Source organism: Paramisgurnus dabryanus, chromosome 12 (genome assembly GCF_030506205.2).
Source record: "Paramisgurnus dabryanus chromosome 12, PD_genome_1.1, whole genome shotgun sequence".
Lineage (NCBI taxonomy): Eukaryota > Metazoa > Chordata > Actinopteri > Cypriniformes > Cobitidae > Paramisgurnus > Paramisgurnus dabryanus.
Window position 1 is genome coordinate 17,231,266 of NC_133348.1, and position 12,502 is coordinate 17,243,767.

Here is a 12,502-nt window from a genome sequence, read left to right on the forward strand (position 1 = left end):
TAATAAACATGCATAGCTTAAACACTTTAAACAAATATATATTTTAATTTATTTATCCATAGATATGTTCCTGCAGTGACCTGTCTAAAAATGTCTCCAAGACCATTAATGAATCTATCTTTTATTTTTATTTTTTTTTTAACACGCATGCATTGTATTTTAACGCTCTTATGAGTGTCAAGATAACGAGTTCGTGCTGTGACGTGATTGACAGTGCATTATCCAATCACATTATTGCAATGCTGCATGATGCATGGCGTCTACCAATGAACAACAAGGAGGAGGGAATTATCGGTGTCATTTGCGGAAATCATATTCCCAAACAGGAAAAGGACATTTGAGACGGTTTATTTTTAAGGTGAGTTTTATGATTTCGTGTTTTATAGTTTGTACGTTGTTATGTTGTTTAGTACGTTTGTTTATGTTAATTTTTTCAAAGTTAAACATTCACAAAAATTAACAAACCACGTGAATGTGTTTATGATACTCGAGCTAGCATGTTAGTTAGCTCCCTGAGCTTTTAAAGCTTTATGAGAAATAAGATCATTAACATTGATTCATGCATTTAATAATGATCTAAAAACTTTAAGTAAACGGTTAAGTTTAATGTTTTCTTTCATAGATTAGGACAGTCTCTATAGTTTTTACCACTGGATCATAAAGGAATTGATTTATTATGATTCATTTTATGTTTTGCGTGACTCTTATGTAGGAATGAAGCGGGGAAATTGGCGTTTTAAAGGTAGGGAAAGACACCGACAATACTTTCAGACAGATTGGCGGCGGAGACCTAGTGCAACCTACGATGGGCTGGAAAATGGGTAACCACATAAGTTTGGCTCTCACTTTTCATACACACCCTGTTTTACTAACACGTGTTTTTTAAATAGTTTGTTAAAGGGGACATATCATGAAAGTCCGACTTCCATGTTTAAGTGCTATAATTGGGTACCCAGTGTTTCTATCAACCTAGAAAATGTGAAAAATATTAACCCGGTAACAGTTTTGGTAAACCGTTTTCTGCAAGCATGTGAAAAAATAGATAATTATGTTGGCTTGACAAAGCCAACATACTGTTCTTCGATCTAAGCTTATTAGTGGTGCTTGCATTTATGCAAAGCATCACTATTACTATCTTGCATACTTATTATTATTATTATTCTTCTTTTTCTGGACACTTTTTCGGCGCGTAACTCGTCCCGCACGCTTTGTCGTAGACCCATAAATTAGGGCTCAAATCGACCGGCTTATTGAGGACACGACTGCTATGACTTTTATAAGCGATCGGGTGCAGGATTTCCGAAAGGGGGGCGAAAAACCACCCAAAAAATCCCATTGACTTAACATTGCGCCCAACTTTGACGAGTCATAGCTCCGCTCGAGGATTTTGTAGAAACATGTGGGTTACAACATTTGAAGAGGGTGGTAGGCTCTGTAAGAACATGGATCACAATGGGGTGTAAGTTGTACCCCTGGGGTGTAAGAGGTGCCCAAAAGTGCCCCAATGAAAAGTCAATGGGGCAAAATCCCATAGACTTACCATTGCAAAAATTTTTGACGGGTCATAGGTCCGAGCCAGGATTTCATAGAAACATGTGGGTTACTAAATTTGAAGAGGGTGCTAGACTCTGTCAGGACGTCCCCTACAATGGGGTGTAAGGTTACCATAGCAACCATTTTGGGCACCCTAGCAACCTATACCATAGACTGCCATTATAAAATGCACGGATGGATATCTTTGCACCACAGTGTCATAGAGACATGGGGGTGGGCTCATTTTACTCAGGCATCCAATCAGTCTCTCAGGATCCTTACAGACTTACTAAGCCACGCCCCTAGCAACCACTTTTGAGCACCCTAGCAACATAAAATACAAACAGTTATATCTCGGCATCAGAACATCGTAGAGACACGGGGGTTGGACCGTTTTACTTGTGACTAGGGGTGTAACAATTGGGCACATCATTGGCCACTCCCAAGCCACGCCCCTAGCAACCAAATTTGAGCACCCTAGCAACCGAATAAACAAAGCCTTATATCTCCGCATCAGAACATCGTAGAGACACGGGGTTTGGACCGTTTTACTTGTGACTCGGAGTGTAATCACTGGGCACATAATTGGCCACTCCCAAGCCACGCCCCTAGCAACCAAATACAGTACCCTAGCAACAGAGTAAACAAAGCCTTATATCTCCGCATCAGAACATTGTAGAGACACGGGGGTTGGACCGTTTTACTTGTGACTCGGAGTGTAATCACTGGGCACATCATTGGCCACTCCCACGCCACGCCCCTAGCAACCAAATACAGTACCCTAGCAACAGAGTAAACAAAGCCTTATATCTCCACATCAGAACATCGTAGAGACATGGGGTTTGGACCGTTTGACTCGTGACTCGGAGGGTAATCACTAGTGGATGCCATTTTTTTCCCTAGCAACCAAATACAGTACCCTAGCAACAGAGTAAACAAAGCCTTATATCTCCGCATCAGAACATTGTAGAGACACGGGGGTTGGACCGTTTTACTTGTGACTCGGAGTGTAATCACTGGGCACATCATTGGCCACTCCCAAGCCACGCCCCTAGCAACCAAATACAGTACCCTAGCAACAGAGTAAACAAAGCCTTATATCTCCACATCAGAACATCGTAGAGACATGGGGTTTGGACCGTTTGACTCGTGACTCGGAGGGTAATCACTAGTGGATGCCATTTTTTTCCCTAGCAACCAAATACAGTACCCTAGCAACAGAGTAAACAAAGGCTTATATCTCCGCATCAGAACATCGTAGAGACATGGGGTTTGGACCGTTTGACTCGTGACTCGGAGGGTAATCACTAGTGGATGCCATTTTTTTCCCTAGCAACCAAATACAGTACCCTAGCAACAGAGTAAACAAAGCCTTATATCTCCGCATCAGAACATCGTAGAGACATGGGGGTTGGACCGTTTGACTCATGACTCGGAGGGTAATCACTAGTGGATGCAATTTTTTTCCCTAGCAACCAAATACACTACCCTAGCAACAGAGTAAACAAAGCCTTATATCTCCGCATCAGAACATCGTAGAGACACGGGGGTTGGACCGTTTGACTCGTGACTCGGAGGGTAATCACTAGTGGATGCCATTTTTTTCCCTAGCAACCAAATACAGTACCCTAGAAACAGAGTAAACAAAGCCTTATATCTCCGCATCAGAACATCGTAGAGACACGGGGTTTGGACCGTTTGACTCGTGACTCGGAGGGTAATCACTAGTGGATGCCATTTTTTTCCCTAGCAACCAAATACAGTACCCTAGCAACAGAGTAAACAAAGCCTTATATCTCCGCATCAGAACATCGTAGAGACACGGGGTTTGGACCGTTTGACTCATGACTCGGAGCGTAATCACTAGTGGATGCCAATTTTCTCCCTAGCAACCAAATACATTACCCTAGCAACAGAGTAAACAAAGCCTTTTATCTCCACATCAGAACATCGCAGAGACACCAGGGTTGGATCGTTTGACTCGTGACTCGGAGGGTAATCACCAGTGGATGCCATTTTTTCCCTAGCAACCATATACAGTACCCTAGCAACCGGATAAACACAGCCTTTTATCTCCGCATCAGAACATCGTAGAGACACGGGAGTTGGATTGTTTTACTTTTGGCTTGGAGTATAATCATATATGATCCCCAGAAATTTGCCACGGCAAGCACCACTTCACATTTTCTTCAGGAAATGTACCTATCTAGTTATTATTATTATTCTTCTTCTGTTCATACTTTTTACCAATTGTAACTCCTCCTAGAGCTTTCAAGCTACACCCACAAAACTTTACAAAACTTTTAAGACTGGTCCGTAGATGGGTGCTATGACTTTTCTAACTGATGGGACCTACCGAATTCCTAAACGGGGCGCTCAAACACCCCAAATTTTCCATTGACTTAACATTGCGACAAACTTTGACGGGTCATAGCTGCAAGCGAGAAATTTGTAGAAACTTGTGGGTTACCACATTTGAAGAGGTTGGCAGACTGTGTAAGAACATACATCACATTGGGGTGTAAGTTTCACCCCTGGGGCGTAAGGACCACCCAAATTTCCCCATTGACTTATAATGGGGGAGGGAACATGCCCATATAAGGGAATAAAAGCGTCCCAGATGGAATATCTTCACTTTAGAGTGTCGTAGAGACATGGGGGTGGGCTCAATTTAGTCAGGCATCCAATCAGTCTCTCAGGATCGCCCCATAGCTATTAAGCCACGCCCCTAGCAACCATTTTTGGGCACCCTAGCAACATATCCCATAGACTGCCATTATAAAATGCCCAGATGGATATCTTTGCAGCACAGTGTCACAGAGACATGGGGGTGGGCTCATTTTACTCAGGCATCCAATCAGTCTTGGAGGATTCTTATTGAGGTATTAAGCCACGCCCCTAGCAACCAAATATGAGCACCCTAGCAACATAATAAACAAAGCCTTATATCTCTGGATCCGAACATCATAGAGACATGGGGGTTGGGTCTTTTGGTCATGTTAGCCTTATGCTAGCTCCATGCTAAGTCATACTAGCTTCATGCTAGTTTCGTGCTAGCTTTATGCTAATTTCATAATAAATCTTGCTAACTTCATGCTAATCATATTAGCATCATGCTAGCTTCATACTAATTCATGTTAGCATCATGCTAACTTCATGCTAATTCATGTTAGCTTCGTGCTAGCTTCATGCTAATTCATGTTAGCATCGTGCTAGCTTCATGCTAATTCATGTTAGCATCGTGTTAGCTTCATGCTAATTCATGTTAGCATCGTGCTAGCTTCATGCTAATTCATGTTAGCATCGTGCTAGCTTCATGCTAATTCATGTTAGCATCGTGCTAGCTTCATGCTAATTCATGTTAGCATCGTGCTAGCTTCATGCTAATTCATGTTAGCATCGTGCTAGCTTCATGCTAATTCATGTTAGCATCGTGCTAGCTTCATGCTAATTCATGTTAGCATCGTGCTAGCTTCATGCTAATTCATGTTAGCATCGTGCTAGCTTCATGCTAATTCATGTTAACGTCGTGCTAGCTTCATGCTAATTCATGTTAGCGTCGTGCTAGCTTCATGCTAATTCATGTTAGCATCGTGCTAGCTTCATGCTAATTCATGTTAACGTCGTGCTAGCTTCATGCTAATTCATGTTAGCGTCGTGCTAGCTTCATGCTAATTCATGTTAGCATCATGCTAGCTTCCTGCTAATCATGCTAGCATCATGCTAGCTTCATGCTAATTCATGTTAGCATCATGCTAACTTCATGCTAATTCATGTTAGCATCATGCTAGCTTCATGCTAATTCATGTTAGCATCATGCTAGCTTCATGCTAATTCATGTTAGCATCATGCTAGCTTCATGCTAATTCATGTTAGCATCATGCTAGCTTCATGCTAATTCATGTTAGCATCATGCTAGCTTCATGCTAATTCATGTTAGCATCATGCTAGCTTCATGTTAATTCATGTTAGCATCATGCTAGCTTCATGCTATTTCATGTTATCACAATGCTAATTCATGTTAGCATCATGCTAACTTCATGCTAATTCATGTTAGCACCATGCTAGCTTCATGCTAATTAATGTTAGCATCATGCTAGCTTCATGATAATTCATGTTAGCATCATGTTAGCTTCATGCTAATTCATGTTAGCATCATGCTACCTTCATGCTAATTCATGTTAGCATCATGCTAGCTTCATGCTAATTCATGTTAGCATCATGTTAGCTTCATGCTAATTCATGTTAGCATCATGCTAGCTTCATGCTAATTCATGTTAGCATCATGCTAACTTAGTGCTAAACATGCTAACTTGGTAACTTTTGGTATCATGTTTACGGAAAGTTATAATACTAAACTAAACTTGTTTTAAATTTCTCTCAATCTGTTTTAAACGTTCAGGCTAGGCTTTGTCAAGCCAACATAAAGTTTGTCTTCAAACTTTTCTATCTAGTTGAATATTGGTTCCCCTTAATCTGCACTATACAACCATGGCATTGCCATTTAGCGCAGAGATCAGCTCATTTGCATTTAAAGGGACACACCCAAAAATGGCACATTTTGCTCACACCTACAAAGTGGCAATTTTAACATGCTATAATAAATTATCTATATGATATTTTGAGCTATAACTTCACATACATATATACTATGTGAACACCAAAATGCATTTTACATCATAAAAAAGTCTTGTGAAAAGTTGCCTTTAATATCGGTCCTAGCAACTTGTAGGACCCAGTGACAATTTTTGCCAGTTTTGCAAGTCAAATTTTATAAAGATTCATGACATTAGTACTTTTTCTCTAGTTCTAACAGTACAACAGACACAGCAGAAGATTCAGGTTCCTCCTCTGGGCCCAGTACACCTGCACCAGGTGAACTTGTTATTCAATAAATGTCTTTATTATAGCAATCCAAGCAGACCCATTTAACCCAGTTTCATCTTTTGTAGAGTTGCCTGGCTTCTACTTTGACCCAGAGAAAAACCGCTACTTTCGTTTGTTGCCCGGACACAACAATTGTAACCCCCTGACAAAAGAAGGACTGCGAAAAAAAGAAGAAGAGAAGAAAAGATCAGCACGACTTGAAGAAGATGATGGTCCTAAAAAGGTTTGGGTTCAAATCCGTTCAGGTTTAATGAAAATGCGTGCATGTACTAGTCCGATGGGCTTCTTCAATAATTGCATTGGTTTGTTGTGTAGCCTTTTATATGCGGTCTGTGGGGAATACCCTTTAGATGTGCTGACTTTGTCCTCTTTGTTTCTCACTATTATATTCAAGAAAGCTCCCAGGACTGGATTGAATTCTGCTTTGCTGTTACAGAAAAGACATCTGGGTCTGCTGCCCCCAAGCTCCTATTCTAGGTAAGCAAAATAACCTCTCTTTATGGATGCAACTGTCATGTAGTTAGTATATGACAATGGCTGGGTTTCACAGACAAGGCTTATCTCAAACCAAGACTGGGACCTAAATTAAGATGTTTAAGCATCCTTAATAAACATGCCTTAGATGTTATTGGTGTGTATCTTAAGACAAATGAATGGCACTGGCTTATTTTAAGATCTGTCAGTGCAAGTTATTTTCAGAGACGGCTCAAACATGTGTCTAAGTTTAGGCTCACACCATATTTTGTCATTGTCGCTGAAATTTTTGGGGGACCCCCTAGAACTGAAAGCCTCCTGGGTGGTCCCCAGACCCTAGTCATTTACTAGAAACACTGACTAGTTTTATGTGCATGTTTTGTCAAGAGATATGCAAGAATCAGTGACATTCAAAGTTATTGACACATCAATGATATATTGTTTACAAATTAAGCTAAAATATGAATGATTTTCCCATTTAATTCAACATTCTCGTCGTTTCGCAGACTTATCCATGAAGTGAAAGTCAGTGGGATGCAGCGTCACAAGCTGGAGGTGCAGAGCTCCAACTCCACAAGCCCAAACACGGACAACTTTCATCTTATAGTTGTAAGCCTCTCATTAAATTGGAAATTAAATGTGTACTCTTGAGGAAGTTGAAAACACGCTTTGCTCATGTGTCTCAAGAACAGTTGTGGCAGAATAATATTGTGATTAACCTGTGAACTTTACATTGCAATGGTATGCATGTGGGATGCTTGAGGCTTTGACCACCAGTAATGTTTCATAAGCTAGTCCTGCCTTTTTCTTGCCCTTTGAGCATGCTTGTTATTTTTCATTTCTTTGAATCTGTAACCATCTTATTAGGCGGATTCAGCTTGTGAGCGAGTGTTCACTGTGAATGATGTGTCACATGGAGGTTGCAAGTACGGCATTATGAACTTCCATGGCTGCAGGAAAGGCTCTCTGTCAGTGGAGATGTGTGATAACCTTTATTTTACCAACCGCAAGGTAAGATGGAGAAAATTGTATGTGATTTAAAAAAAATACTTAAAAACAACAAAATGGAAGTAACCGATTGCTTGGTGTTTTTCTAGGTGAACTCTGTATGCTGGGCTTCTGTGACACATACAGATTCTCATGTTCTGTATCCTTCATACATCTTTATAATACACCCTCATACATCCGAAATTAATAAATGTAATTTGATTCTATCATGCTTGACTAGGATTTACCCATGAAGGTTTGACTTAGAAACTGTGGAATTATTGTGGTTTTAGTAGATCATAGGTCCAAAAACATCTGTGCACTGCAAAAAATTACTTTCTTAGTATTTTTGTATTTTTTTTGTAGACCCTTTTACAGTTGGTAAACATTGTGACGTATTTGTGTGGGCGGGGCTTAGCTGGAGGCAGAAAGAGCCGCAGGGCTATGTTGACAAGCTTAAATGAGCATGTTTTAGGAGGGATTTATTAAACATGGATGCAGAATTAGTTTCGGATCTGTCCGAATATGTACAGTCACTGATTCTGCGGGACCGTGACAGGTATTTTTGTAAATTAACTATTGCGATTTTAACCAGGTTTTAGATATTTCCTAGACAACATATGAATTACTTTCAGGTGGATTTGGGCAATTTTGTCTAGGCTTACTGTCTTATGTAACCTATCACTGGGCTAACTATGATTAGCAATGTGTATTATTTTAAGAGACTATTCAAACGATGGCATACACATCTATCGCTGTATGTTTGTTTAACATTTAAGCTAAACAATAGCGCGGTTGGGGACTTTTCACCTATAAAACAGAAACTTGCTGATCTGTACTAGATAAAACCAACACAACAGTACATATGCATAGATTATTTTACCTGATATGAAGTGTGCACTGCAAACACGAGTATTATTTATGATCGTCTCTGTCTAGTCTGTATGCCGTATTGCATTCAACCACAATTGTCTTCTTGATTTCTGTGAAGAAATGTCTGCCGGGATCCGGTAAAACTTTATTTTTGAACCAAAAGTGCTGTTCCTTCTAATCTGGCAGCCAAAAACACAACAAGATGACATTTTAAAGTCAAAAACTCAAACTTTTAGCGCGTCGGCTATGAGTTCCTACTTATTTTTTGCCTCCAGCTAGAGCGGTGACGTCACAGTGACGTGGGTGATAAAGGGGTCTATATACAAATATATAAACATTCTTAAATCAAGATGCATTTTCTTGATGAGCAAAATGACCTAACAAAATAAGTCTAGTTTTTAGACAAAAAAATGTGCCAATGGGTAAGCACACTTTTCTTAATGGCTTTTCTTGATTCTTTTAGTGTTTAAGAAAAAAGTTTAAGAATTTTTGTTAACCTCATTGGAAGATTTTTATTGCTTGTTTTATGCACAAATTCACTTTATGCACCTTCATTCACATTTCACAACACTTCATGACATTATTTGCTTTTCAGTAGAAGTACATGTCCTCATTATTTCAAAGAGTTTTGAATCCATGTCTTTCAGCCACAGTAAAGGTGTAGTGTTTCCATTTTGCAGACTTCCTCTCAATCAACACAGGAAGTTTTGAAAAAGTGTGCAGGTTCCATATGCAAGTAATTTTAAGTAGTGTTTTTTCCTGACAAGTTTATTCAGGTTGTGTTTGGTGGGCATTTCTCAGACCCCAGGCTGTGTAAGCTTGTTACCTGCCTCTCTTTTTAGCAACTTCAATCCAGGTAAACATTTTTGTCTTTATATAAAAAAACTTTTTTGATTGTTAATCACGTATATAGCTGAAAGGATTTTTTTCTGTAGATCAGCCAGGGATGTTATGCAGTTTTAAGATCTCCACAGCTTGGTCATGTGCATGGTGCCTAAACCCACAAGCTGATAAAACGTTCAGCACCGGTGAGTTATTAATTCATTGTGTGTGTTTATATGGACTTTTACATGTGTAATTATATCATTTAAATATATTTTTCTCTACATCTAGGACTTTCTCGACGTGTGATTGTGACAGATGCCGTGACTGGACGCAGGGCAACATACCCCGCTGGCAGTGATGTTCTAGCTCAACAGTTTACCCTAAGGGTGAGCTGAGAATATAAACTATGATAAATAAATGATGTGTTGTAGAGCACATGCCCATAAACATACAAATTTAATTTATAAGGAGTGCAAAGATTTTTGCATTGGACATTATTTGCAGCAAGAATACTTATCAGTTTTAAAATGGTATTGTATACATTATAAATGTCCAAAAAAATAAGTTTGGCCCATGTGTTTTAGGCTCCTGTGTTGTTCAATGGGTGTCGATCAGGAGAGATCTTTAGCATTGACCTGCGGCAGCGAGACAGGGGACGTCATCACGGTTGGAAGACCACTCGCTTCTTTCAGGAGTCAGCCATCACCTCTGTCCGGCTGTTACAGGATGAAAACTACCTCATTGCTGCCGACATGCTGGGCAAGGTGTGTCTGCGTTTTCCCAAATATCAGCACATTAAAAATTTAAAATCTCTTATTAGTGTGTCTTGATTATTTATCTAATAATTAATTATACCAAAATTCACTGAATAGATAAAACTCTGGGACATACGTATGAAGCGGACTGTCAAACAGTATGAAGGACACTACAATGAACACGCCTACCTCCCTATTCACATCAACGAACCAGAAGAGCTGCTGCTTGCTGGTACATCATTTTCACCAACTTTGCATGATTATTAAGCCTGTACATTTCTAAAGCAACGCTTATACCAGAACTCCTTGTATTGTGTTTGCAGTGGGCCAGGACTGCTACACTCGTCTCTGGAGTCTCCGGGATGGTCATCTTCTCAGGACGATTCCTTCACCCCACCCTGCAGGAAAGGACTCCATCCCAAATGTGGTATTTTCCTCCCAACTGGGTGGTTGCAGGGGACTACCTGGACTCCTCATGGCTGTTCGCCATGATTTGTATTACTACTCTTACAACAAAGACTATCAGGATGGGCTGCCTGTGGAGGGTCAATAGTAGTTGGTAGTTTCTTCCATGGATGCATTTAACAGGACTAATGGGCCATGACTACCATGTGCGATGTTGTCCATTGTTATTGTCATACTGTCTAAAATGTTGCCAATTGTACCGTCTGCCTTTAGTCTGTGTTTTTATATATTATATTGTGAGGGACATATACATTTCCTTGTCCCTTAAATTATCCAGAGTCGTTTTTTTTTTTTTTTTAAGATAAACCTAGTGGGACCTCAAGGTCAAACTGTGTCAAAAATGTATCCATTTGCATTTTAAAGGGATAGTTCACCCAAAAATGAAAAATTCAGTCATCATTGACTCAATTTCATGTTGTTACAAACCCGTATAAATTTCTTTGTTGTGATAAACACGAAGGAAGATATTTTAAGAAATGTTTGTAACCAAACCATTTGTGAACCCCATTTACTTACATAGAAGTGAATGGGGTTCACGAACAGTTTGGTTACAAACATTTTTCAAAATATTTTCCTTTGTGTTCATCAGAACAAATACATTTATATGGGTTTGTAACAACATGAGAGTGAGTAAATGACAGAATTTTCATTTTTTAGGTGAACTATCCCCTTGAACCCTAAAGTGAATATTCACATGTTAAAAAGTTTTTACTTGAAAATATGCTTAGATCCTGTGAAACTTGAAAAAAATCTTCAAAGTACTATTCTTTAAAGTAAAGACAAAAAACAACTTTAGGTGGACCTTCGATCCCAAAATAAATAAAAGTCCCCCGTAGTTAATAACTTTATCAGTTAAAACTCATCTTTGAGCATCATAGCACATGTAAGTTTTTGCCTGTGATAATTTCTTAATTTTTTTAAATAGTGTGTATGGAACAGTGAACCCTTTCTTCATTTAAAATATGTTGATCTATTAATATGCAAATTAGTCTCTGCCACTACTCAATCCCACCAGCTCTGACCAGATATGAATATGCGTATAATCCACACTATAGATATAAATGTACATAGATGCTACATTCGGCAATATCAGACACAGCTGCCAAGTCTGGTTTCACAATGCATACATAAGGAGCTAATTTTTTTGTGTTGATGTTAATGGGTTCGCTTGCATCACAGAGGTATGCTGCAATCATTTCAGCACCAAGTCTATGCTTTTATGTCTATGACTGATCCACTCATTCAGCTGTGGTCATGTAATTGGTTACATGTAGGAAACCAAGGTGATTACAAACCGCAGTTGTCCGTCTTGTGAAAACTCCAGTTTTATATGGAAAATATTCAACAATAGTGTTGAATGATGAATTTGAACATGGTTTGCATTAAGGATGCATAACGATTAATCGTGATTAATCTATAGCAGAATATTTTTTTTACATCATATATGTGTGTGAACTGTGTATAATAACTTTGTATAGATAAATGCACACACATGCATGTATATATTTAAGAAATGTTTACATGTGTATATACATTTGTATATTTATGTATAATTCATATTATATATAAACCCTTCATATAGAAATATTTATTTTTTCTTAAAATTTTACATGCATGTGTGCATATTTACATATACATAATTATTATACACAGTTCACACACACATGATGCAAACAAAAACTTGGATTCTGCTATAGATTAAT

At 39.0% G+C, this 12,502-nt stretch overlaps 1 protein-coding gene across 1 annotated transcript; it reads left to right on the forward strand.

Moving 5' to 3' along the window:
- The first annotated feature begins 286 nt into the window (after positions 1–286).
- On the forward strand, positions 287–11,071 carry wdr21 (WD repeat domain 21). Its single transcript, XM_065255842.2, has 14 exons — positions 287–358; positions 713–821; positions 6,341–6,408; positions 6,486–6,643; positions 6,815–6,897; positions 7,401–7,503; positions 7,762–7,905; positions 7,992–8,041; positions 9,531–9,610; positions 9,690–9,782; positions 9,868–9,965; positions 10,164–10,343; positions 10,452–10,566; positions 10,658–11,071. The coding sequence occupies exons 2-14, from the start codon at positions 715–717 to the stop codon at positions 10,885–10,887; spliced, it is 1,509 nt and encodes a 502-aa protein (XP_065111914.1). The 5' UTR covers positions 287–358; positions 713–714; the 3' UTR covers positions 10,888–11,071.
- Positions 11,072–12,502: the final 1,431 nt, after the last annotated feature.